Source organism: Megalobrama amblycephala, linkage group LG1, assembly GCF_018812025.1.
Source record: "Megalobrama amblycephala isolate DHTTF-2021 linkage group LG1, ASM1881202v1, whole genome shotgun sequence".
Taxonomy (NCBI): Eukaryota; Metazoa; Chordata; class Actinopteri; order Cypriniformes; family Xenocyprididae; genus Megalobrama; species Megalobrama amblycephala.
The window spans coordinates 62,899,826-62,925,555 of NC_063044.1; the positions used below are offsets into that span (position 1 = coordinate 62,899,826).

At 38.0% G+C, this 25,730-nt stretch overlaps 3 protein-coding genes across 10 annotated transcripts; 1 reads left to right on the top strand and 2 right to left on the bottom strand.

Moving 5' to 3' along the window:
* Positions 1-711: 711 nt before the first annotated feature.
* tmub2 (transmembrane and ubiquitin-like domain containing 2) lies at positions 712-6,161 on the bottom strand. Of its 2 annotated transcripts, none has more exons than XM_048208070.1 (3): positions 6,008-6,161; positions 4,789-5,307; positions 712-2,177 (listed from the first exon to the last, which is right to left on the bottom strand). In XM_048208070.1, the coding sequence occupies exons 2-3, from the start codon at positions 5,289-5,291 to the stop codon at positions 1,790-1,792; spliced, it is 891 nt and encodes a 296-aa protein (XP_048064027.1). In that variant the 5' UTR covers positions 5,292-5,307; positions 6,008-6,161; the 3' UTR covers positions 712-1,789. The 2 variants fall into 2 exon arrangements, with proteins under 2 accessions (XP_048064027.1, XP_048064030.1); XM_048208073.1 differs by having other exon boundaries at positions 6,018-6,151.
* A 3,700-nt stretch (positions 6,162-9,861) lies between these two features.
* On the bottom strand, positions 9,862-16,443 carry asb16 (ankyrin repeat and SOCS box containing 16). Of its 6 annotated transcripts, XM_048208092.1 has the most exons (8): positions 15,402-16,400; positions 14,502-14,538; positions 14,022-14,401; positions 13,674-13,941; positions 11,880-12,288; positions 11,620-11,703; positions 11,408-11,521; positions 9,862-10,148 (listed from the first exon to the last, which is right to left on the bottom strand). In XM_048208092.1, the coding sequence occupies exons 3-8, from the start codon at positions 14,356-14,358 to the stop codon at positions 9,963-9,965; spliced, it is 1,398 nt and encodes a 465-aa protein (XP_048064049.1). In that variant the 5' UTR covers positions 14,359-14,401; positions 14,502-14,538; positions 15,402-16,400; the 3' UTR covers positions 9,862-9,962. The 6 variants fall into 6 exon arrangements, with proteins under 6 accessions (XP_048064049.1, XP_048064052.1, XP_048064035.1 ...); XM_048208095.1 differs by lacking the exons at positions 14,502-14,538; positions 15,402-16,400 and adding an exon at positions 16,425-16,443; XM_048208078.1 differs by lacking the exon at positions 14,502-14,538.
* A 922-nt stretch (positions 16,444-17,365) lies between these two features.
* On the top strand, positions 17,366-25,379 carry si:busm1-163l24.3. Of its 2 annotated transcripts, XM_048208105.1 has the most exons (7): positions 17,366-17,690; positions 17,801-18,015; positions 20,263-20,369; positions 20,496-23,327; positions 23,460-23,680; positions 23,782-23,819; positions 24,514-25,379. In XM_048208105.1, exons 2-7 carry the CDS (start codon positions 17,832-17,834, stop codon positions 24,660-24,662), a joined length of 3,531 nt encoding a protein of 1,176 aa, XP_048064062.1. In that variant the 5' UTR covers positions 17,366-17,690; positions 17,801-17,831; the 3' UTR covers positions 24,663-25,379. The 2 variants fall into 2 exon arrangements, with proteins under 2 accessions (XP_048064062.1, XP_048064069.1); XM_048208112.1 differs by lacking the exon at positions 23,782-23,819 and having other exon boundaries at positions 17,369-17,690.
* The last annotated feature ends 351 nt before the right edge of the window (positions 25,380-25,730 follow it).

Below are 25,730 nucleotides of genomic sequence, written 5' to 3' on the forward strand. Positions count from 1 at the left end.
ATTGGAATTGGTCACTTGTAACTTGTAATGGAGTCATTTTCGATGTAAGGTATAAGTACATTACACTCCTGTTCAGAGTAACCAATATAAAGGGACCATTTTGGATAAAGTCATGCGTTTAATATCATTCAGACACCTGCAAAGGACCACATGGTTGTGAAGCAAAGTTAGTAGGTTTGTTCGAGATGCATCGGCGCTGCACAGTCCGATTGGTGTATGGCATAAAAGTAACACGAGAGCATACAACTCCTAATGCTTTTGAAATGCTCTCGGGATATATCGTCATTCAGTATAACCAAATGTGTCATTCGATAAAACCGAATTTTTGGTTAAACCGAATGACATTTTGGTGACAAATTTTGTGCATCTTGTAAAAAATGACAAAAGCAGAGTGAATTGATTATAAAAACCACATAATCTCATTGTTAACACTTAATAAAACTTAAAAATGAATTATATCTCCATTAAGTTTTTTTTACACTTTTAAAAACCTTATTAGTCAACAACACACGGGTCCTCATTTATAAAGCGTGCGTACGCACAGATTTAATAACCCCGGGTAAAAAGCTGTGCTAACCCTGCATCTTAGTTACAAGTGTGAAATGGTATTTACGACGATAACCCAGGGTTAAGCACAGTGTGAAAAGCTCTATTATGGATTTATGGATGGTGTTAACAGAGTGCGAGTGTGTGGACAAGCACAACAACTTATTTTCAAAGATGAGCTATTTTATTCTGAATTACTGCATCAAAGCAAAAACAAAAAGCATTTTAATTAAAGAGGTGCTGGTTGTCTGTTAAAGCAAGGATGAGAATAATAGGTAGACCAGTTTTCCCCCTAAACCATTTTGGGGTTTCCCCCATTTCTGACAATACTGAGCGTGACCCATTCATATGAGAACCAACATATTATCAGAGAGTTTTAAGGTTCCTCCACAACTCTCTTGATTTATCTACAGTAAATATATTGCTTATATACAGATTTTACACAGGACAAGAAATTATTTGCTTTGTTATCAGTGTCACATATGAATTGCCTATTAATGCAGTGAGTTTTCTATAGACTCTTTAGACTATAGCGGTCCAGATGCTTCTGTGTTAGTTGCATGTAAAATCTTCAAGTATGAAACTCTTAATTGATTACTAGGAGCTGTAACTAGCAGCAGACATGCTGAACCAGACTGTCAAGTAGAAACAAGTTTGAAATAAATACAGATTTCAGTGTAACTGGCAAAAGAAAAAGAAAAAAACATCCTTCAATCACAAACATCAAAACTCTGAGTAAATTAAAAATGAAATTGTTGTCTCACAACTGGTACATCACATCTGTTTGTGGTTATTTTTTGTGCAGTAAGACTGAACATACAACTTTTTGTTCTACTACAGATGATAGTGGTGCTAATACAGCATTTAATGTGAAGATGAGACACATTAAATGATAAAAACCCATCAGCTGACGCAAACTGCAATTCCTCTAAAATAAAAGACCAGTCAGACATGGGATCCTGAATTCTCTTTACACAGAGAACTACACTTTAGGCAGAGATTAAATAATTATAAAGCTATTTTTCCAAAGAAGCTAAATTATACAGCAGTGTTACTTTGTGCTGCTCACAAAGCTGAAAGCACTAGCACGCACGCACACTCTCACTCCACACACGACTTCCGTCGTCTAAATGGCACCAGAACCCTCACGGGCTCCCTGAGAACTTTCTCGGCTACCACTGACTGCTTATTTTCACGTCCAATTGTTTCGTTCTCCCCAATATTGGCATCTTAATTCGTCTTCTCATCGACTGTGCATGCCGAAGATGAGGAAGCTGAAGAAGACGGTGACCCCAACCAAAGAGATGGTGGCCGGGGCAGTGAACAGCTGGCGGTAGTTGATTCGGAAGTACCAGACCACGGCGAGCAGCACCACGAACACGGGGATCACCAGGCTTCCTGTGCTGAGAGCCAGACCGGCCGACCGCAGCCCCCCGCTGAACATGGAGCCTCTCCCGGCTCGAGGGCTCTCCTCTGCGGCCGCCTCGCGCAGCGCCTGGGCTTGAGAGATGTGACAGTGCAGCACGCTGTTATGGGTGATGTTGAGGGACAGGAGAGAGCGCTGGGGGTCCTGCAACAGCTGGCCCTGGTAGATGAGCTTAATCTGATGTTCACGGCCAGAGAAGTACTTACTGAGTGAGAAACAAGAACAAGGAACATGCTGCTTACATACTTTGCTTGTGCAATTGAGCAACACTGAATAAAGCAATGATTTTAATGCTCTTTGATTTGATTTTTTTTGCAGTCTTGTGCTTGTGACTTGCAAGTGCATTAAAATAGACATTTTGATGTAACTCTGATTTAAACTTCAGTAGCAAAAACTTTAATACAGCTGTCGGCCCAGATCCGGCCCACATCTGGAACACATGGATTCCACACGTACCAGATGTGGGCTGGATCTGGGCTGACACTATGTTGCTGTCTGGGGTGCAATGGTCATGCAAAACAATGGATTGTTTTGCATGACCAATGCAAATCCGAATTAATTGAATCCGATTGCAGAGCTGTTTACATGTACTCTAAACATTGTAATCTGATTCAAATATCTGTTTGTATGTGTTTTATATACATTCCGATTAAAACTTTTTGCGCACGTGCTCTGCGTGTGATGTCATATCAATCACACTTGCGGAGACAACCATGGATGTGACACCAACAGATCGTTATTTTTGCAGTTGGATCAGATTAGAAAATAAATAATCCAGCCCTCCCAATCCAATTGAAATTTCATTCGGATCGAGCTCAATCGGATCGATTAAAGGGTTAGTTCACCCAAAAATGAAAATTCTGTCATTATTACTCACCCTCATGCTGTTCCACATCCATAAGACCTTCATTAATCTTCAGAACACAAATTAAGATATTTTAGTTGAAATCCAATGGTTCAGTGAGGCCTCCATAGGGAGCAATGACACTTCCTCTCTCAAGATCCATAAAGCTACTAAAAACATATTTAAATCAGTTCATGTGAGTACAGTGGTTCAATATTAATATTATAAAGCGACGAGAATATTTTTGGAGCGCCAAAAAAACAAAATAATGACTTATATAGTGATGGCCGATTTCAAAACATTGCTTCATGAAGCATCGGAGCACAAATTAATCAGCGTATCGAATCATGATTCAGATCGCGTGTCAAACTGCCAACGGCTGAAATCACGTGACTTTGGCGCTCCAAACAGCAGATTCAACACACTGATTCATCTGTACTCCAATGCTTCCTGAAGCAGTGTTTTGAAATTGGCCATCACTAAATAAGTCGTTATTTTGTTTTTTTTGGTGCACAAAAAATATTCTCGTCGCTTTATAATATTAATATTGAACCACTGTACTCACATGAACTGATTTAAATATGTTTTTAGCATCTTTATGGATCTTGAGAGAGGAAATGTCATTGCTCCCTATGCAGGCCTCACTGAGCCATCGGATTTCAACAAAAATATCTTAATTTGTGTTCTGAAGATTAACGAAGGTCTTACGGGTGTGGAACGGCATGAGGGTAAGTAATAAATGACAGAATTTAAATTTTTGGGTGAACTAACCCTTTAAGGTGTTTACATGAACGTTTTTCCTTTTGAGCCGTCTATCTGATTACAAATGGATTATTTGTGTGCATGTAAATGTAGCCATTGTGAACTACTCATGTGTGAAACATAATGCATAAATAATTTTATTTAATAAATCAACTTTAGCAATAAATGTTAAACAAACAAAATGTAAACATTTAAAATGACACTACTGTTCACAAGTTTAGGGTCAGTATGAGCAAAACACTTTAATAATGTCACAAAAAATATATTTTAAATAAATACTGTTCTATTCATCGAAAAAAACTGAAAATAAGTATTATGGTTTCCACAAAATGATTAAGCAGCACAACTATTCAGCATTGATAATAATAATAATAATAATAATAATAATAAATGTTTCTAAAGCAGCATATCACCATATTAGAGTGATTTCTGAAGGATCATGTGACAAATGGAGTAATGATGCTGAAAATTCAGTTTTGTCATCACAGGAATAAATTACAATTACACAGAAATCGTTTATTTTAAATTTCAACAATATTTCACTTTTTTTACTGTATCTTTGAGCGAATACATGTAGCCTTGGTGGGGATAAGAAACATCTTTCAAAAACATTTAAATTGCTCAGTTAATAGCTAAATAGTTAGGGACCAAATGTTGGTTTGTAGTAATAGATCAACTTATATTTAAAGAAAAACATAAATGGCCTTGAGTCAGTAAGGTTGATTTTCGTTCTCCCATTAATCAGTTCATACAATCCATTTCAATGAATCAATTCCAAACTCTGATTTATCTATTCATTTGCATAATCATTTAATAATGTTCATTAAACTGGACCATGGCTGTTTGGTTGAAATGATGGCTTCTAAAAATGCCCCTTTTCTGTCATTTCAGAGGAAATGCATAAAGGCATTGAATATCATAAAATGATATTTTGCAATGAAGAATAGTTTTTTTTTGTTTTTTTTGCACAGTCCTAGTTCTGCAATGACACACATCTTCATGTGTAAGAGACAGTACTAACCCTTCACAGTATTTACTTTTTAAAAAGTTATGTTTCATGTTGGTACAGCTGATGATGTCTTTGCCCTTTTTTTGTACAGAAACATGGGACTTCCTTTCCCTACACCCCGAGCATTGCGATTTCTCCCATTCATACGTAAGAGCACAACTAGAATTTTTTTTCACTACTTCCTGTGTCCGTATGACTCACCTCTTTAGCACTCCAACAGTGTCCTGCGGTCTGAGCACTGCCAGCTCCTCTGTGTCATTCAGAAACTTCAGTCTCACCGTGATGCTGGTGCCCTCATCCTCTGACTCCTCTTCCATCCCTTCTTCATTTTCCTCACCCTGAACAAAGCTCACTTTCTTCCTCCCACCCTGAATATCCAGCAGCTCTTCTCCAGGCACGTCCTCCCCCCCATCTGGCCGGCCCTCGCTCTCTTCTTGTTTCTCCTCCTCCGCGGGCTCCTCGTCCGGCTGCTCGCTGGGCTCTGAGCTGGGCGGGGAGCTTGCATAGCTGTCGTGACCCCCGAGGCCAATGAGGGAGGCGTGGGCGCCTACAGTAAGAATGGTCCCCAGAATGTGATCTCCACGGTCAGCCACGTGGGTAGACAGCCAGGCAAGAACCACAGCCAGGAACAGGACCACCACGCCACCCAAAGCCGTAGCCTCCTCCCCGAGCCCGTCAAGCACAGTTAGAGCACACACCGCCATCCCAGCCCCTCTCTACCTGCACAGACCGGTAAAAGAAAGATCAAGTCAGCATGAAACACATTCAATAATACCAGGAAAGTGTATTAACAAAGCACAAAGTAATTTCATGTCTTAGTCTTGGACTACCTGAATTTATGATTTCTTGTCATTAATTATGTATAAAAGTGTAATTATTATTGTGTAAATGATTAAACTGTGCTGTATGGATAGTAAAGATCCTTAACTCTGTTATCTAACATAAAGTGACACACTTCTAAGCTGCATTAGACAATAAGCCCGATGACATACAGTACTGAGTGTCATATACTTTTCTTTGAAAGTAAATACAAATGAGGTACTGCATTAAAACTATAATTCCCCTCTGTTATGTTATATATTAAGCTCGTTAGTTTGTAAAACACTGTTATTGAACAGTTTGTACCTTCGTTTAAAGGTTCGCTAGCAGTTTCCGCTAAAGCCACGAAACCTTTAACACACCTTCACTGATACACATTTAATGTCGTCCACAGGGCGAAAAACAGAGTTGCAGTCGATTATAAACACAAATGAGACGAAAAACGAGCAGTAAAGACATTTAATAAAAATGATCTGCTTTGTTTTGTCTGTCTTGTATGGAAATGAAGGCAGCTAATCACGTAGCAGTGATATAGGACGACCTTGATTCGCGAGTTTTAACACAACACATGTCCTCTAAACATATATTACAGCACATTTACCTTCTCTTACTTCAGATCATCCTGGATCGACGCTGTTTTAATCCCTACGCCAGTTGAAAGGTACAACACTTCGCATAGAAATAAATAAACACACGTACAGTCTCACGCGCACGCGCAGAGCTGACACTCGGTCAGAGAGGGGAGGTCACGTGGTTAGCTAAACGTTCAGTGATTGTGTGAAACAAAAGTAAAGTCTTAGGTGAAAACAACGTAATGCTCTATCCCCCGGTTTCACAAGACAAGGCTTAAGCTAGTCCTAGACTAAAATGCATGTTTGAGCTGTTTTAGCTGAAAGTAACTTGCACTGACAAATCTTAAAATATGTCAGTGTCATTGTTTTGTCTCAAGATGCACACCAGTAATGTTTTTTTCTAGTGAACATCTATAAAAGCTACTTAAATGCCCTAATTGAACTAAGGCCTAATCCTGGTTTAGGCTAAGCCCTGTCTGTGAAACCGGGCCTATATCTCACTTCTACCTTAAATAAACAAACAAACGAAACATGTATAAAACTATCATAAGGTTTAAGGGTTGCATGCAAATAAAAGGAATACAAGGTTGAATAAAAGGTTTCTAGCAATAAAAAAATCACTTTTTATCAATTTAACACATCTGCGCTGAATAAAAAAATATTAATTTCTTTAAAAAAAAAAAAGAAAGAAAGAAAAAAAAAAAAATACTGACCCCAGACTTTTGAACGGTAGTGTATATTGTTAGAAAATATTTATATTTTGAATAAAGGCTGTTCTTTTTAACCTTTTATTCATCAATGAATCCTGAAAAAGTATCACAGGTTATAAAATAATATTAAGCAGCACAACTGTTTCCAACATTGATAATAAATCAGCATATTACAATGATTTCTGAAGGATCATGTGACTCTGAAGACTGGAGTAATGATGCTGACAATTCAGCTTTGCATCACAGAAATAAATTATATTTTAAAGTATATTAAAATAGAAAACCATCATTTTAAATTGCAATAATATTTCACAATATTACTGTTTTTTCTGTATTTATTATAAAAAAAATAAATGCAGCCTTAATGAGCATAAGAGACTTTGTTCAAAAACATTAAAATAGTAATATTTCCAAACTTTTGACTGGTACATACATACATACAGTGGGTACGTAAAGTATTCAGACCCCCTTAAATTTTTCACTCTTTCTTATATTGCAGCCATTTGCTAAAATCATTTAAGTTCATTTTTTCCTCATTAATGTACACACAGCACCCCATATTGACAGAAAAACACAGAATTGTTGACATTTTTGCAGATTTATTAAAAAAGAAAAACTGAAATATCACATGGTCCTAAGTATTCAGACCCTTTGCTCAGTATTTAGTAGAAGCACCCTTTTGATCTAATACAGCCATGAGTCTTTTTGGGAAAGATGCAACAAGTTTTTCACACCTGGATTTGGGGATCCTCTGCCATTCCTCCTTGCAGATCCTCTCCAGTTCTGTCAGGTTGGATGGTAAACGTTGGTGGACAGCCATTTTTAGGTCTCTCCAGAGATGCTCAATTTCATGTGTCTTGCACTGAGGAGAGGCTTCCGTCGGGCCACTCTGCCATAAAGCCCCGACTGGTGGAGGGCTGCAGTGATGGTTGACTTTCTACAACTTTCTCCCATCTCCCGACTGCATCTCTGGAGCTCAGCCACAGTAATCTTTGGGTTCTTCTTTACCTCTCTCACCAAGGCTCTTCTCCCCCGATAGCTCAGTTCGGCTGGAAGGCCAGCTCTAGGAAGGGTTCTGGTCGTCCCAAACGTCTTCCATTTAAGCATTATGGAGGCCGCTGTGCTCTTAGGAACATTAAGTGCAGCAGAATTTTTTTTGTAACCTTGGCCAGATCTGTGCCTTGCCACAATTCTGTCTCTGAGCTCTTCAGGCAGTTTCTTTGACCTCATGATTCTCATTTGCTCTGACATGCACTGTGAGCTGTAAGGTCTTATATAGACAGGTGTGTGGCTTTCCTAATCAAGTCCAATCAGTATAATCAAACACAGCTGGACTCAAATGAAGGTGCAGAACCATCTCAAGGATGATCAGAAGAAATGGACAGCACCTGAGTTAAATATATGAGTGTCACAGCAAAGGGTCTGAATACTTAGGACCATGTGATATTTCAGTTTTTCTTTTTTAATAAATCTGCAAAAATGTCAACAATTCTGTGTTTTTCTGTCAATATGGGGTGCTGTGTGTACATTAATGAGGAAAAAAATGAACTTAAATGATTTTAGCAAATGGCTGCAATATAACAAAGAGTGAAAAATGTAAGGGGGTCTGAATACTTTCCGTACCCACTGTATATATACAGTACAGTCCAAAAGTTTGGAACCACTAAGATTTTTAATGTTTTTAAAAGAAGTTTCGTCTGCTCACCAAGGCTACATTTATTTAATTAAAAATACAGTAAAAAACAGTAATATTGTGAAATATTATTACAATTTAAAATAACTGTTTTCTATTTGAATATATTTCATAAAGTAATTTATTCCTGTGATGCAAAGCTGAATTTTCAGCATCATTACTCCAGTCTTCAGTGTCACATGATCCTTCAGAAATCATTCTAATATGCTGATCTGCTGCTCAAGAAACATTTAATGTGTACAATTGTACAAAATATTTGTGTACAATATTTTTTTTCAGGATTATTTGATGAATAGAAAGTTCAAAAGAACAGTGTTTATCTGAAATCTAATCTTTTGTAACATTATAGATGTCTTTACTGCCACTTTTGATTGATTTAATGCATCCTTGCTGAATAAAAGTATTCATTTCTTTAATTTCTTTTCAAAAAAATAAAAATAAAAATTCTTACTGACCCCAAACTTTTGAACGGTAGTGTATAATGCTACAGAAGCTTTGTATTTCAGATAAATGCTGTTCTTTTGAACTTTCTATTCATCAAGGAATCCTGAAAAAAAAAAGTACATAACTGTTTTCAACATTGAAAATAATCATAAATGTTTATTGAGCAGCAAATCAGCATATTAGAATGATTTCTAAAGGATCATGTGACACTGAAGACTGGAGTAACGATGCTGAAAATTCAGCTTTGCATCACAGGAATAAATTACTTTGTCAAATATATTTAAATAGTACACAGTTATTTTAAATTGTAATAATATTTCACAATATTACTGTTTTTACTGTATTTTTAATTAAATAAATGTAGCCTTGGTGAGCAGACGAAACTTCTTTTAAAAACATTAAAAATCTTAGTGGTTCCAAACTTTTGGACTGTACTGTATATATATATATATATATATATATATATATATATATATATATATATATATATATATATATATATTATATATATTTGCAGATGTGATGGTTTATGAAAAAAAACTTGATGTAGGTCTGCAATATAATTTTGCAGTATCTTGATCGCGAGATGCAATTTTCAGATTACAATATTGGATACTGATATTGGATATATTTGCAATTATCTCAGAAATAGAAGAAATAAAATAGCAACTGTGAGTAATAAAAAAAAAACACTGCAGCAGTGATGACAGTGTAAATTTGGACATATCAAAGCTGCAACAATTCGTTCAGTTAGTGCTAATCTTACTCTCATTTCTTTGTTTATTTCACATTGTGAGGACAGCCATTGGCACGTATTCAAGCACTATCCATCGATCAATATCACTATCAATATTACATTTGCAGTGCCTTATTTCTGTCTTTCAGGTCACTGTGGGCCTCTCAGTTTGAGGCCTCTGCTCTAACAGCTAAAGACCCTGGGGCACTGCTCCATTAGGCCAGGGCCAAAACCCTTCCTTTAATGTGTTTCTATTTTCAAGAGGGGCGTCCAGAGAGATCTGAAACCATCAGACAGACATCAGTTTATAACAGTGTATTTATTTATCACAGATTAGAAAAGGGAAGGAAAGAAAGAAAAAAACTGTTTCCAATCAGCTATTTTTTGCTTCTCAGTGGAGCTCAACAGAGCTGTCCGTCGTTATGCAGCAGTAGATAATCTTTTAAAGTGCTGGGGATGTTGAGCTGGACTACTGCGAAGTGACACAGTGACCCCAGGTGGCGACGGAGCGCACATCGGCAGAGATGCTGAAGAGAGCGAGGCTGACCGCTCATCCGTCTGACCGCATCGAAGAAAGACTGATGCTCCTGACAATACAATACATGGTTTTTCATTAGGATGAGATATTAGTTTCTGAATGTGAGTTACACACAAACACACATTGGGTTTCCATGTTTTGGGGACATGGGGACATTCCATAAACTGTACCAACAGTGCAGTCTCCAAACTCTTCCCCTACCCCTAAACCTATCAATCACAGAAAACTTTATGCATTTTCACATTTTCAAAAAACACCAATAAAGACAGTAAAGACATTTACATTGTTACAAAAGTTCCAATTCAAATAAATGCTGTTCTTTTGAAATTTCTATTCATCAAAGAATCATGAAAATAAATGTATCACGGTTTCCACAAAAAATATTAAGTAGCAGCATATTCAATAATATTAAGAAATGTTTCTTGAGCATCAAATTAGTATATTTGAATTATTTCTGAACGATCATGTGACACTGAAGACTGGAGTAATGATGCTGAAAATTCAGCTTTACCATCACAAAAATAAATTACATTTTAAAATATATTCAAATATGAAACAGTTACAGTATATGTAAAAAAAATCTTATAGCCTAATCTTATATATATATATATATATATATATATATATATATATATATATATATATATATATATATATATATATATATATAAATTCTTACTGTCATGTGACACTGAAGACTGCAGTAATGATGATGAAAATTTAGCTTTACATCACAGGAATAAATTACATTTTAAAATATATTCAAATTGAAAACAGTTATTTACAATTGTAATAATATTTCACAATATTACTGTTATAAAATACTTCTTTTAAAAACATAAACAAACAACAAAGTTTTCAATGGCACTGTAATATATATATATATATATATATATATATATATATATATATATATATATATATATATAAACTCAGCGTAAATGAGTACACCCCTTTGAAAAGTAACATTTTAAACAATATTTCAATGAACACAAAAACTATTTCCAAAATGTTGACAAGACTAAGTTTACTATAACATCTATTTAACTTATAACATGAAACATTTACGCTGAGCACTGTGTATATATATATATATATATATATATATATATATATATATTTCAATCGCATATGTCTACAATCTTATTGTATGTTAACAAATTGTGCCCAACACATTTGTGTCTGCTTTTCAATTCGTATTAGATGTTGATCCTTCAATGAAACCTAACTGAGAACGTATTATTTCTCCTGATCTATGTAGCGTCACATTTTTGGAATGTGATTTATTTTCTGTGTATTCAAAGAGACCTTCAGTAGTTCCTCTGGTGTGTCCTCTAACCACTCCTCACATGCTGGGATGACCGCATAGCAATTCAGCATTACCTCCAAAGTGGCAGGAGGGAGGAGGCAGAGTTTCAGCATCTGAGATTTACACACACAGATATATAAAATAAGGAATCATACCAAAGGGTAGGTAGTAGGCAGGGTAGGTACTAGGACACACAGCAATCTGCACTTACTCTAGGGGAGGGTGGCTGCGCTCCATAGTTAAGAAGAGACTGGGCCACAACCTCTGGCTGCTGGTCTGGGTAATCCTCTACTACCTGGCAAAACAGAGAGAGAAGAATTCAACTTCATATTTAATTCTTGCTGATCAGACTTCCCCTTCCTTTACAAATGTGAGTTTGGGAGTAAAGTGCTCTTTATATTTTTAAACTGTCACTGTGAAAATCAACATAAAAATAGGATCTTGCAGAGGTCTATCCCATCATCATCCTACCTGCAGCAGGCAGTCCATGGGTGTGTATCCGGCACAATTAGCTATGTCCGCGCGAGCCCCATGTTCCAGCAGCAGTTTAACAATGCGGGGACAACAGTTTCCGCAGGCATTATGCAGGGCCGTATGCTTTTTCCTCCCAGCAGTCTGCGCGTCGGCCCCGGCTGCTAGCAGCTTCTGGACAATACGCAGAAACCGTCCTGCATCTGCGGGCCTCTCCGCCCCAGCACAGGCTGCATTCAACGGTGTCTCACCCTCTTGGGTCTGAGCCGTCACGTCCCCTCCATAGGACAGGAAGAGCTCCACGTGGTCCTCCAGACCTCTCCTGCAGGCCACGTGAAGGGGGGTGAGGCATGAGTCACGCTGGGCCACGTTCACCAATGCACCACTGGTCACCAAGTGCTCAGCACACCTGCGGGGGAAGATAACAGTGAGATTGGTGGCTTTATTATGGTGCGCCAGAGGTGAAATAAGAAAAATGTCAATTTCATTCCAGCACGGTATGACGGTATGCAGTATAAATCACCTTTTGTTGTATGGAAAACAAAAGCTCTGACATCCTGCCTAAGATCTCCTTTTGTTTTGTTTTTTACAAAAGAAAGACAATAATACAGGTCAGAATAACATGAGGGTGAGTAAACGATGACATTTTCATTATTGGTTAAAACTACACAGTACTGTTCAAAAGTTTGGGGTAGGAGAGATTGTTTAATGCTTTTGAAAAAGACTCTTATGCTCACCAAAGCTGAATTCATTTGATCAAAAATACAGTAGAAAATAAAAAAGAAGAAAAAGAAATATTGTGAAATATTAATACATTTTAAAATAAATGTTTTGTATTTTAATATATGTGACCCTGGACCACAAAACCAGTCATAAGTCACACAGGTATATTTGTAGCAATAGCCAACAATACATATTATGGGTCAAAATGATTGATTTTTCTTTTACGCCAAAAATCATTAGGATATTAAGTAATGATCATGTTCCATGAAGATATTATGTAAATTTCCTACTGTAAACATATCAAAAATGTATTTTTGTGAGTGGATATTCATTGCTAAGAACTTAATTTGGACAACTTTAAAGGCAATTTTCTCAATATTTTGATTTTTTGCACCCTCAGATTCCAGATTTTCAAATAGTTGTATCTCGGCCAAATATTGTCATATCATAAAAAATCATTTAAAAACATTGACCCTTATGACTGGTTTTGTGGTCCAGGGTCACATATTTTAAAAGTAATTTATTTCTGTGATGCCAAAGCTGAATTTTCAGCATCATTTCTCTGTCTTTAGTGTGATTTTTCAGAAATCATTCTAATATGCTGATTTGCTGCTCAAGAATTATTTCTTATTATTATCAATGTTGAAATTATTATCAGTGTTGTGCAGCTTAATATTTTTTGTGGAAACAGGATTCTTTGACAAAATTCATTTGATAAACAACATTTAAAAATCTTTTTTTTTACATAATAATTGTCTTTAATGTCACTTTTGATCAATTTAATGCATCCTTGACCTTTGTGAAAAAAATAATTTATTAAAAAAAAAACCTTTTGAATGGGTTATGTGTGTTTTGTGGAAACCTTGATAAATAGAAATAGACACATGATACGTGAAATATACGTTTTGTTTTGTTTTACCCCAGACCTTTGAATGGTAGTGTATCTCAAAAGATTTTAACTTTGCTTCAGAGACTTTCATTACTTTACTACTTTCATTACTAATTCATTCATTACATTTCACATCTTGTATCTTCAACTGACCCCCTCTGACCATGTTCAGGTCTACTCACTGATATGTTTCCGCTGCATTGCAGAGGTGCAGCGGGGCATTGCCATCGACAGCGAGCAGGTCTGGGTCAGCCCCGTGGTCCAAGAGCAGGCGCACACAGACATGATGGCCTCCTGAACAGGCATCGTGTAAAGCTGTACGACCACCTGGGTCTGCATCCACCTCTGCTCCCCTAAACAGCAGCTCCTCGACACAGCCAGAGTGCCCCCTGCCGGCAGCCAGACGCAGTGGAGAAGTCTGCTTTATTTTTGAGCTGAGAGTCCACATTCCTGGAAAAGAATGAGAGGAGTGGAATTTACCCAAATACTCCTGAACTGCTTGTGTGTGTTGTGGCTGCGTAGTGTCCTACCCATCTCCGGAGCCCACACCATCTCCTCATGTGCAGTCTCCATCAGTGCATTCACCATGCCTGGCTCTTTGAGGACGGCATACACTCTCTTCATATCTCCACACGTGAAGGTATTGTGGATGGCTGGGTCTCGACACCGTATTTGGGGTGGGGGAGCACGGACCGTCTGGATCCTCTCATTTCCGTGTCGAAGTCTGGGAGCGGCAGGGAGTGGACGCCTTGTCATAGCCCTCCTGTGTGCCAGGGCCCGCCTGGCATCCTCCCAGTCCTGAAGCTCCTGCTCCAGTCTTAAGGAGCGTAGAGAGGCAGAAGTGAAAGCAAACGTGTCCCGGGACATCCCAAAAAGAGTGTTTGTGTTTAAAAGTGTTCTAGTAGTACGCCTGAAACAAAAGAGTATTGGCACAGAGACTGTAGCCTTGTGCTGTTAGTATTAAAGGGTTAGTTCACCCAAAAATGAAAATAATGTCATTAATTACTCACCCTCATGTCGTTCCACACCCGTAAGACCTTCGTTCATCTTCAGAACACAAATTAAGATATTTTTGATGAAATCCGATGGCTCAGTGAGGCCTCTATTGAGAGCAATGACATTCAAACTCTCAAGGTCCATAAAGGTGCTAAAAATATATTTGAAACAGTTTTTGTGCGCCAAAAAAACCCAACTTTTCAACAATATCTATGGGCCGATTTCAAAACACTGCTGCATGAAGCTTCTGAGCTTTATGAATCTTTTGTTTTGAATCAGTGATTCGGATCTCCTATCAAACGGCTAAACTGCTTAAGTCACGTGACTATGGCGGTCTAATTCACTGATTCAATTCGTAAAGCTCTGAAGCTTCATGAAGAAGTGTTTTGAAATCGGCCCATCACTATATTATTGAAAAGTTTTTGTTTTTTTGGTGCACAAAAAGTATTCTCGTCGCTTTATAATATTAAGATAGAACCACAGAACTCACATGAACTGTTTTCAAATATGTCTTTAGTACCTTTTATCTTGAGAGTTTGAATGGCTTTGCTCTCAATGGAGGCCACACTGAGCCATCGGATTTCATCAAAAATATCTTAATTTGTGTTCTGAAGATGAACGAAGGTGTTACAGGTGTGGAACGACATGATGGTGAGTAATAAATTACAGAATTTTCATTTTTGGGTGAACTAACCCTTTAAGTAACTGCACATAGGTGTTTATAAAGCAGCATTGCTCAATAGTTGAGCAAGTAAAACGCCTATGTACACTACTCAGGAAGTTGCAAAAGTGATTTTGTTTGTGTATTTAAAGAACAGACTTAGATGTTACATTAATAACATCCAATAATAGACTATAACAGCTCAGACACTCTTCAACAGCTGAGAACAGTGTGTATGGTAAGGTCTTCCTACCTTGAACGCCCTTCAAGTTCCTCCTGTTTAGTCTGCACTTCAATAATCTATGATAAATCTGCCTAAAACATTTGTTTGATACGGAATAGACTCTGCTTGTAATTTTTGCTATTTCTTATAATGAAACGACCGCATGTCCCTTCAAGAACGAAGCTGCCTGTCACAAGATATTGTTGACCTGACACACGGTGGAGCTCTGGGTATTAATAGACAGTGAGCAAATATGTTCCTGCACTAGCACGACATCGCCTGTAGGTGGTGCATCAAATGAAATCACTCGTCCTTTGAAAAATTCAAAACAAAACATTAGTGGGCCAGATCAATAATGGTTCTTGAAAATCCAATACTTAATCACTGCAAAATATTATATGCATTTACCATAATAATAGCCTACTTATTCAAGATTCAGGATTACTTTATTGGTCCCTAAGAAAATTTGTCTTGGACAAAAAGCTGCCACATAAAACATACAATTGTAGTGGAATAATAAACACAAACACAATACAGACACTACTACTCAATTCACACTGCCTTACATCCTGAATTTAGAAGATTCACTGATAAAGGAATGAATTCTTGTACCTATTCAGGTATCTTTTCCAATATTTAACCGGCACCCTATAGCATCTATCTGAAGGGAGTAGTTCATATTCAGGGTACAGGACATGGGAGGGGTCTGCTAGAATTGTATTTGCATGTTTAACTATGGCCTTCTCAAAGAGAGTTTGGAGGGAAGGAAACTCCCTCACCCCTATCAATTTCATTGCTGTATAAACCAATCTGTTTATTTGTGATTTTAACTTAACTGATATGTTACCAAACCAAGCTACAGTTGCATAAAATTACATGCTTATGTAACTGTATAACATTTGATTGCTCCTTTGGAGTGTGCTGTGTCTAGATGGGGGGGAAATTAGTGGCCTGGCATGCTTAAACTTTTTGTTTATAAGGTTTATATTTTCATTAGAAACTATTAAAGGGTTAGTTCACCCAAAAATGAAAATTCTGTCATTAATTACTCACCCTCATGTCGTTCCACACCCGTAAGACCTTCGTTAATCTTCGGAACACAAATTGAGATATTTTAGTTGAAATCCGATGGTTCAGTGAGGCCTGCATAGGGAGCAATGACATTTCCTCTCTTAAGATCCATTAATGTACTAAAAACATATTTAAATCAGTTCATGTGAGTACAGTTGGTCAATGTTAATATTATAAAGCGACAAGAATATTTTTGGTGTGGCAAAAAAAACAAAATAACGACTTATTTAGTGATGGCCGATTTCAAAACACTGCTTCAGGAAGATTAGGAGCATAAATGAATCAGCGTATCGAATCATGAATCGGATCGCGTGTCAAACTGCCAACGGCTGAAGTCACGTGACTTTGGCACTCCGAACAGCAGATTCAATACACTGATTCATTTGTGCTCCGAAGCTTCCTGATTTAAATATGTTTTTAGTACCTTTATGGATCTTGAGAGAGGAAATGCCATTGCTCCCTATGAAGGTCTCACGGAGTCATCGAATTTCAACTAAAATATCTTAATTTGTGTTCCGAAGATGAACAAAGGTCTTACGGGTGTGGAACAACATGAGGGTAAGAAATAAATGAGAGAATTTTCATTTTTGGGTGAACTAACCCTAAAGTAGGAAAGCAAGACGTCTTGATCTTGGGATCTGCAAAATAACCTAATTTTATTTTTTTATTTTATAAAAGAAAAGAATTTGTAGTTGCTTACCCATTTTATCTAGCCTTTCACATTTTATCTACCCTTTTTTAATAACTTGAGTTGATTTTCTGAGGTCTTTAAAGAGCAAGATAAGACATAAATGGGACATAATTATAACAAATATATATATTTTTTTTAAATAACAAAAATCTAGCCTATAATAAATAACAAATACATTAAATTAGGTGCACAACTTTTACTCATGACATCCCAGTTTCCATGCGGCTCAAGTCATAAACACTTTGAAAAAAAACAATCCCTGGTCTTCTGCCTCCTTACTTTCACTTTTATTTTTCATGTACACGACGCTGCGCATGAAAGTAGAAACAGGGGAAGTCGTTCAAACGAAAGACGAATAGAGCGACGAAGTGTTGATATCGAGACACATTGACGAAAAAACAACATTATCTTTACTCGTTTGTAAAAACGACAGTGTAATCGCGACATTTGTCACCAACTCTGTTGTTAGTTACACTTCCTGTGTGCACGAGCTCCGACGTAGACAAACGCTGGACTGGACAACGACTTTTTCCCTTTTGTTTATTATAATGAGGAAGGTATAGTGACTGACTTTAGCTGGAAAATATATTTCGGTAGGGCTGCTCAAATAGCTTGTCTGGTGACGCATTAATAATCATACCGCCCTGAACCACTTGTGTTTACTCAGAATCAGTGTTTATAGGTGTCAGCCCTGAAGGATGGCAGAGGAAGGCCGTGCGGTGTGCGTTTACGGTTTGCCAGCAAACGTGGATCACGAACGTCTACGGGACAAACTACTGATCCACTTCCTACGCGAGAGGAACGGAGGAGGAGAGGTCACATCAGTCACCATCATCGGTCGGACACCTCAGCGTGCCCTCATCACATTTGAGGAGAGTAGAGGTCAGAGAGAACGCTTGCATGGCTATTATGAATGCTGGTTAACATCACTGTAAATAGATGAATTAAGGGATATTGATAAAACAGCTAGGGGAGAATAGGGTGCCACTTTTTAACATACATTGTCCTCTAAAAGAAATGAGATAAAGGACTAATTATACAGTAGTCAACATTTGAAGTGGATCAAAGTTGTCCTAAAACCAAAATGCAATACCCGCACTTGTCTTAGGACAACTTTGATGAACATTGTGATCCAGTTCAAATGTTGACTACTATATTTCAGGTGGGGGGAAAGCAGCTGTACCATATGGCCATAGAAATACACATATATATATATATATATATATATATATATATATATATATATATATATGGGGGGGGTTGCTTGAAATTGTACAAAACAAATCATTCAATTAAGGGTTGTATCTGTCACAATTTACCCCACAGCTACCATTTTGGGAAAATGCTTAAAGGATTAGTTCACTTTCAAATGAAAATTAGCCCAAGATTTACTCACCCTCAAGCCATCCTAGGTGCATATGACTTTCTTCTTTCAGATGAACACAATCTGAGTTATATTTATAAATATCCTGACACATCCGAGCTTTATAATAGCAGTGAGCGATACCAACGAGTATGAGCTGAAGATACAAGTGCTTCCATCCACATCCATCTATCATAAACATACTCCACACCATAAAACACTCGAAAAATACGAGATATTCTCCATTGATTTTAACCAATAGAAAATCAATTGTAGCTTTCAGACACGATCCTCACCCTTCTTATAGTTTATTTAAGGTCGTTTCTACGGCGATATTTTAATGGCAAACGTCGAGAGCGCCAAGTGATGCGCGCAAGCACAAATGGCTCTGCTCTCGATCAGATACATGTGCGCGCTCCAACTTTCCTAACTTTCCTTGCACCAGATATCAGCAAGACCATGACTCGCGACAACGCTCGTGAAAAGAATGTGCTTTTGGGTCGAAATTGTCATATTGCTGCACGGATATAATGCAAATAAAACATCAAGTTGACGTTGATTTGAGTTAAATAAGAAGGGGGGGGGGGCGCCTATGCTCCACACAGCTCCAGGGGGTTAATAAAGTCCTTCTGAAGCAAAGCGATGCATTTGTGTAAAAAAAAAAAAATCCATATTTAACATGTTATAAAGTTAAATATCTAGCTTACGCCAGACTGCCTTATGTATTCAACTTAGGAAGAAAGTGTAACGCCTCTTGCAGTTCAAAGTGCTTATGCTACGAAAAAAGCTTGAATGACACGGCATCAGTTACACTTTCTTCCTTAAACATGGATATTTTTTTTTTACACAAATGCATCGCTTCACTTCAGAAGGCCTTTATTAACCCCCCGGAGCCGTGTGGAGTATGTTTATGATGGATGGATGTGGATGGAGACACTTTCTTCAGCTCATACTTGTTGGTGTCAGGATATTTATTAATATATCTCTGATTGTGTTCATCAGAAAGAAGAAAGTCATATACACCTAGGATGGCTTGAGGGTGAGTAAAGCTTGGGCTAATTTACTTTTTAAAGTGAACTAATCCTTTAAGTTAATAATTCATGGCTATTCTTAAGCAAAATAATTTACTTTTTTTTTTTTATACACTGGAAATTTATAACTCTGTATGATTTATATTGTAGTATCTGTGTTCTACTCATTTTACTTGCCAGATATAAAATTTACTTTGATATTTGGTTTAGCTTTTAGCAAAGAATTCTGACACATCTTACCCCATGCTTTATATTTCTGGTGCATACATTGAATTTCAGTGCATTTAAATGTCATTGCCAGAGTAGTTGGTCATTGGAAAAAATCCAAAATCCACTGATTGGCAGCTAGACGACTGGCATATACCTAATGAAGTCTCTGGCTCTTGCTAGCTGATGGGTCTGCCAAGGCTTAGGCAACATTTTAGTTGTGTAGTCAGTTTTCTGATAAAGTGTATGTGTGGGGGTGGGCAAGTTGTGAGGGGGTTTTCTTTATGTCCTGTCAAGCCTGATTAAAGGCAGTGAGTTTTCAATGTGCTTGTGTGTGCGTCTTGCAGCAGAGTCAGAAAAGTGAGTATCAGTGTCTTTAGTGAGAAAATGAGAATTGATGCTTTTATAAATCAGACATTATGATAAATTAACTTCCATCTGTGTGTAAACATCTTATTTGTGTGTAAACTGCTGAGCCAGTTTATGCCTGACAAATGAGATTGATCCTTCCTTTCTGGTTTTGTTTAGTGGCCCAGAGTGTACTTCGTCATCACCCTCACATTTTACAGCTGGACGGCATAAAATATGAACTCTCCCTGAGTCTCCCATGCCAGGAGCCCCTAAGTCTGAATAAGGTTTGCTGACAGAATAAGCAAGATTAGACATTACTTTTTTAAAATAAAAGTTCCATTTCCCAAACTTATACAGGCAAGTACAAATTTTGACACAGTCACTCAGCTGATGTTCTTGTACTCCTTTAGGTGATTCTCGATATGACTGTGACAATAGATTGCAGTCAGCTTCCTCGGGGTGCAGACTCCCTGAATGTACTGCTTAGTGAGTTTCCAGGTCTACGTATGCAACGTGGCTCATCACAGCATATGTGCACCTTGCAAGGCAACTATTCAGATTTTCAAGGCGCTTTTCCACATATGCAGATGTTATTTTATCATCACCTTTCAAGAGCTGAATATCCTAATTATAGTGGGAAAAGCAGTCAAGGTCCAGAGAAGAGGGAAGACCTTGCAAGTGTAAAGAAATGGGCCAGCTTTGCATCCCATTCACCAGGCCTTAATGCAGGAGACCTCAGCTCCGGATCCACAGTGGGTTTTAGACAAGAGCACTACAGACTGCAAGATAACAATGAAGCTCTCACTGAACGCAGTACCCTGACTAAGAAAAGCAAAATGGAGGAGGGAGCAGAGTGCAGGATAGATGAGGCTGATTTGGAAGATCTTTCGATTATCATGGAAGCTGATGTGTTTGCATACCTGCAGAGCATTAAAGAGTACAAGCATATACTGCGTCATCATGGAGTGCAAGTGGTTCATGTTACATCCGAGGGAGTCACCACCATTTACCTGCAATCAGATGTCCCATCTGGGTCAGAGGTTAAACAGAATATGCGGCAAGCCCATAAGGAGCTGAGGCAGCTTTATCAAAAGCAAGAGGGTTGTCTGAGGAAAGACCAGGTTCAAAAGAGTGCCCTTTACATGCCAGACGGACTGTCTGTAGCGCTAAAAAACGTGCAGTTAGTATTGCCTAATGTTCTGTTTAGCTATGACCAGGACAACATTTATATAGTTGGAGAAAAAAGTGAGGTATCGCAGGCCAAACAAATGCTACTGCTTGGGGTGGAGAGAAGCATGATGGCGAGCTTGACAGAAATGCCACCATCCTCTTCCAGTTCTGCTTCAGCATCCCCTGAATCCTTAGAGAAAGAGCAACAGGTTAAGAGAAAAAGTGAAGTACATACTCCAGTGCCCCCTAAACTGTTCGGCTCTAGCACTGAACGAAAAGGGGAGGCTGGGAGCACAATGGGAAAAGAATACAAACTGGCAGCTCGATTTAAGAGTTCTGGGCTAGGACTTGGTAGGGAGGAGATTGGTGGAGACTTAAGGAGTCTCACTGCTAAAATGGACATGTTAATGTTAGACCTGAACTCTAAGTCAGCACCACCCACTAAGTCTTCACTTGGCACCGCAGGCATACTCCGTAATGAACTGACAGGGGAAGGAACTGAAACATTCAGGATGACAAGTCCAAGTTGTACAGGAGAGGATGTCCTGTTTAAAAAGCAAGAGCCGCTATCTATGAATACATTTGGTGGAACTACCTTCAGCACATCCAAGGCCAAACCAACTACTCCTGCTGGACACACTTCAACATTTACCACAGGAGTCAATGCTTCAGTGAATTCAGCCAGTAATACCGAAGTGAAGACAGCTGCTCCCTCCTCATCAGTACCCACTTCCAAATCCTCTTTAAGGAGGTCCAATAGTTTCTCTGGTCGACCGTACCTAAGAGATCAAGTGCAAAATAACCAGATTACCGTTGAGCCAATGATTAAAGCACATGCTCATCAAAGAGCAAGATCCAATAGCATCAGTAGTGGAAGAACTAGTAAAGATTGTCCGATTACTACAGTGGAAGCAGAACTTACTGTGTCTTCTCTTATGTGGGCCTATATGAAAGAGGCCTACTGCAACCATATGGACAGCATAAAATCTGACTTGCAAATGTCTGAGAAACAAGCAAGCAAAGGTGAGATGAGCGTGACACTGAAGGGCACAGATTCATCGAAGGTTGATGAAAGTCATCGGCAGCTTCAGAATCTAGTGGCTGTGGTGGCCAGTGACTTTTGCTCTCAGGAGGTACGTTTGGCAGAGCTTGGTGTGGTTGAACAAGATAAACTGTTTGAAACCTGCTGCTTGAATGTACGGTCACGTTTTCCCAAGGTTATGTTGCACACCACAAAGAGCAGCATTTTCTTTTTTGGCCCAAAATCGCTTTGCTCTCAAGTCAGTGATCTATTTAAGGATGTATTTGTTGGGCAAAAGTCTCATTCCTTATCACAAATGAAGACCTTCCAGGAGGGTGTACATCAAGGAGCAACCAAGGCATCTTTGAGCATACAATCAACAAAAGCTGATCACTCTAACTCTGATCAAAGTGTAAAGGTGTTTTCTTTTCAGGATACAAGTCAAGGGGTTCAGTCTAACAGCAGTCGCAAGAGCAGAGGTAAATCGACCAAACAGAACTCTGCTACGTTGGAAAAGTTGGAGAGCCCTAATTCTATGACGGATGAATTAAGCAAGCCAAACTCACTAAGCCAATTAGCTAATGCCAGAGAAAACACAACAGGACCAAAAATTGATGGGCCAGCTTCTTTACCACTTGAGGCACACAAAAAACAAGATAATGCAATGACTTTGAAACAGACCAACCTGCTGTCCCATACCTCTTCAGAGCAATGTGTGTGCGGAGCAATTAGTACAAATGTGAAACGGACCACCTGTGGTGTCATCCTTTGCTGTGACTGCCTACCACTTCATTCATACTGCCGAGTGTGTGGAAAAGAGGGAGTGTACTCTCAGAAGAAGGTGCTGGGGGATCCAGTGCAAAGTTATGGCTCAAAGGATATACGGCAGGAATATCAGGCTCAAGAGCAGCATTCAGAACAAGAGGACAGCAGTGAACACAAGGGCATCCAAGGAACGATAACATTTGCGGAGATGACTTTAGGTCTTTTAGGCTATACAAAATACACAACGGCCAAGATCACGTACTGCATACCTGATGGCATACAAGGGGTATTAGCATATACACAGTTTATTAAGTAAAGCATCCTAGACATATAGCTTACAATTGTTAAAAATCCAAAATGTTATTTTCATATAATAAAACATATCTTGTAATTTCCGTACTTTACACATCTCTTCTAGGATAAGGATCCCTGTCCGGGGTCACCATTCAAAGGTGGTATATTTGAGGCTTATCTGCCTCTCGACCCAAAGGGACGGAGTTTATTGCCCTACCTGAAAAAGGCATTTCATCAAGGGCTAACATTTACAATTAGTTCAAGCAAGAATGCCTGTGGTGGAGATGCAAAAGTGAACTGGGGCAAGATCCCCCACAAGACCAGGATGGAGGGAGGGAAGAGTGGGTGAGTCCAGATGCTAAGCTAAACAAACGCTACGCTTGTAAAGATAATTTTGCCGTGGCTGGTGGCATGGACATGTTAATGTGTGTTTTCTGTGATTTTAGAGAGCACTTATTCTCTAATTACTTCATCTTTGACACAGGTGGGTTTGCCCCAACTACTGTAGGCCTCTCTTTGCCAACAAACAAGCATCTCATTTGTAGTAGAGAGTGGATATATTTTTGATTAATAGGTAATAATCTGTTAGAATTGAACACAAATGAAGTACATGACTGTTACAGGATATCCATGGTGGCATTGTTAAAACATATGCTATAACTCAGACATTGCCAGTTGAGTTGATCAGGGTCAGTAAGATTCATTTTCTGAGTGCTTTATTTCCTGAGATCTTTCATTAAAGATTGATCACAACATTTGGTTGTGCATCATTCAGAATTGAATTTAGAATGCTTTTTAAATTCCAGTTAAATTCCAGAATTTAAATTAAGGTAGCAAAAAGGAATTCTAATTTAGTTTTTTATGTATAATGTTGAATTAAAATGAATTGAAATTCAAAGAGATTTATAGAACTATAATTTTGAAGTCGCCTTTAACTGTAATTATATGTCATTCAAGCCAAATGTAGGAATTTCAAAGACTTTAGGAACGTTTTGAAAAATGTTTAAAAAGCCTTTATAGCACTGAAGCGTATAGAAAACTGGTTTATATTTTTTTTTAACTATTCATCAAATAGATTCACTTTTGTGGATCAGAGAGGAAGAACATTTTACTTACCAGTATGCATTACTTTGGCTTTCCAAATGTCCAATTCAGCTTTTGTTTGTGTGTGTGCGCAGCAATGGATATCCAGACTCTACATACCTTACTCTCTTGTCTGATGCACTGGTGGCTCATGGGATTAAAGAAGCAGCTGCAATCAGCCAAGATCAAGCCAAATCCTGACCTTGAGAATAACACAAATCAGAAGACCGCAAATAATTACTAAATTGTGTATTACTTATTTTCATATATTTCTTTCCTAGAAATGTAAATTTAAGAAAAAAAAAATGTGATTGTGAAAGACTGCTTAATCATTTCTAAGTATTTGTGCTGAGAATTAGCTTTTTTTGTACTTTTTGTAATAATTTTAGAGTCATTGCCATTTTATATTCATTTTATAATCATTGTACCATATCCGTAATGCTCAACACAATGCTCTGTATATTCTGAATCAGTTGAGCATGCTTTTTAATAAAACAATGATCTTGTTTTAGAGATTGATAATTCATTGTAATTCATCCTTCATCAGCCTAGCACATCTCTCATTTGTCTCCTCAAATTGTCTCACTCAGGCTTTTATCTGTGGTATAAATGCTAAATTTGTGCATTGTTGAATCTGTGTATGATTTTGTTGTAAAACCGTAAGGAAGATGCATAATAAGGTATAATTGATTTTGAGTAAGCAGTAGGAGGCTATCTAGATTTTCTTTTTTGCTGCCTCAATGCTAGGGCATTATAGGTAATGTTAAGACTATTAGGTTATGGGATGTTCTGAATAATTGCTCGGTGGTTAATTATATGGCCTACTCTAAAATCTAATCTTATTTAGCTTTGATTTAAGTACTTAATATTGAATTTTATGTATATATGGCTCATATGTCTGTTGGCTGAATACAGTTTATTCCAGTAACATGAGTTTTATTAAAAAGTACATGCACATGAATAAAATGTTTCCCTTGTTGCTTCTTTCCACTGCACAAAAACACTGCAACATTCCTTCACATTTCACTAATACGTCAAAGGAATCTAAGCAACAGGGTCATATTCCTTTTCTTTCTTTTGCTTTTTTGAATCTGTCCTTATTATTATAACAGAAGGCTGGAGATTGACTCAGTAGCAGCTCAGCTCTGCAGACCGTCTGGACGTTCTCCAGCACACTACACAGGCTGCATCAAGCAGTACTGGGATCAACAAGAAGCGACAGGGTACAGAGAGACCTCTTCTCAAACAAAACACTGACTGCAGCAGTGATCAGGAAGTTTAAAGAGACAGGTTACTAATTTCACCCTCAACT

Coding starts and splice junctions, on each gene's coding strand:
- tmub2 (XM_048208070.1), bottom strand. CDS start 5,291: ATGGCGGTGTGTGCTCTAACTGTGCTTGACGGGCTCGGGGAGGAGGCT. Junction 2,178..4,788: donor ACTGTTGGAGTGCTAAAGAG/GTGAGTCATACG, acceptor TTTCTCACTCAG/TAAGTACTTCTCTGGCCGTG.
- si:busm1-163l24.3 (XM_048208105.1), top strand. CDS start 17,832: ATGGCAGAGGAAGGCCGTGCGGTGTGCGTTTACGGTTTGCCAGCAAAC. Junction 18,016..20,262: donor CACATTTGAGGAGAGTAGAG/GTCAGAGAGAAC, acceptor GGTTTTGTTTAG/TGGCCCAGAGTGTACTTCGT. Junction 20,370..20,495: donor AGCCCCTAAGTCTGAATAAG/GTTTGCTGACAG, acceptor GTACTCCTTTAG/GTGATTCTCGATATGACTGT.
- asb16 (XM_048208095.1), bottom strand. CDS start 14,358: ATGTCCCGGGACACGTTTGCTTTCACTTCTGCCTCTCTACGCTCCTTA. Junction 11,704..11,879: donor CCATGGACTGCCTGCTGCAG/GTAGGATGATGA, acceptor CTGTTTTGCCAG/GTAGTAGAGGATTACCCAGA. Junction 10,149..11,407: donor CACCAGAGGAACTACTGAAG/GTCTCTTTGAAT, acceptor TTGTATTGTCAG/GAGCATCAGTCTTTCTTCGA.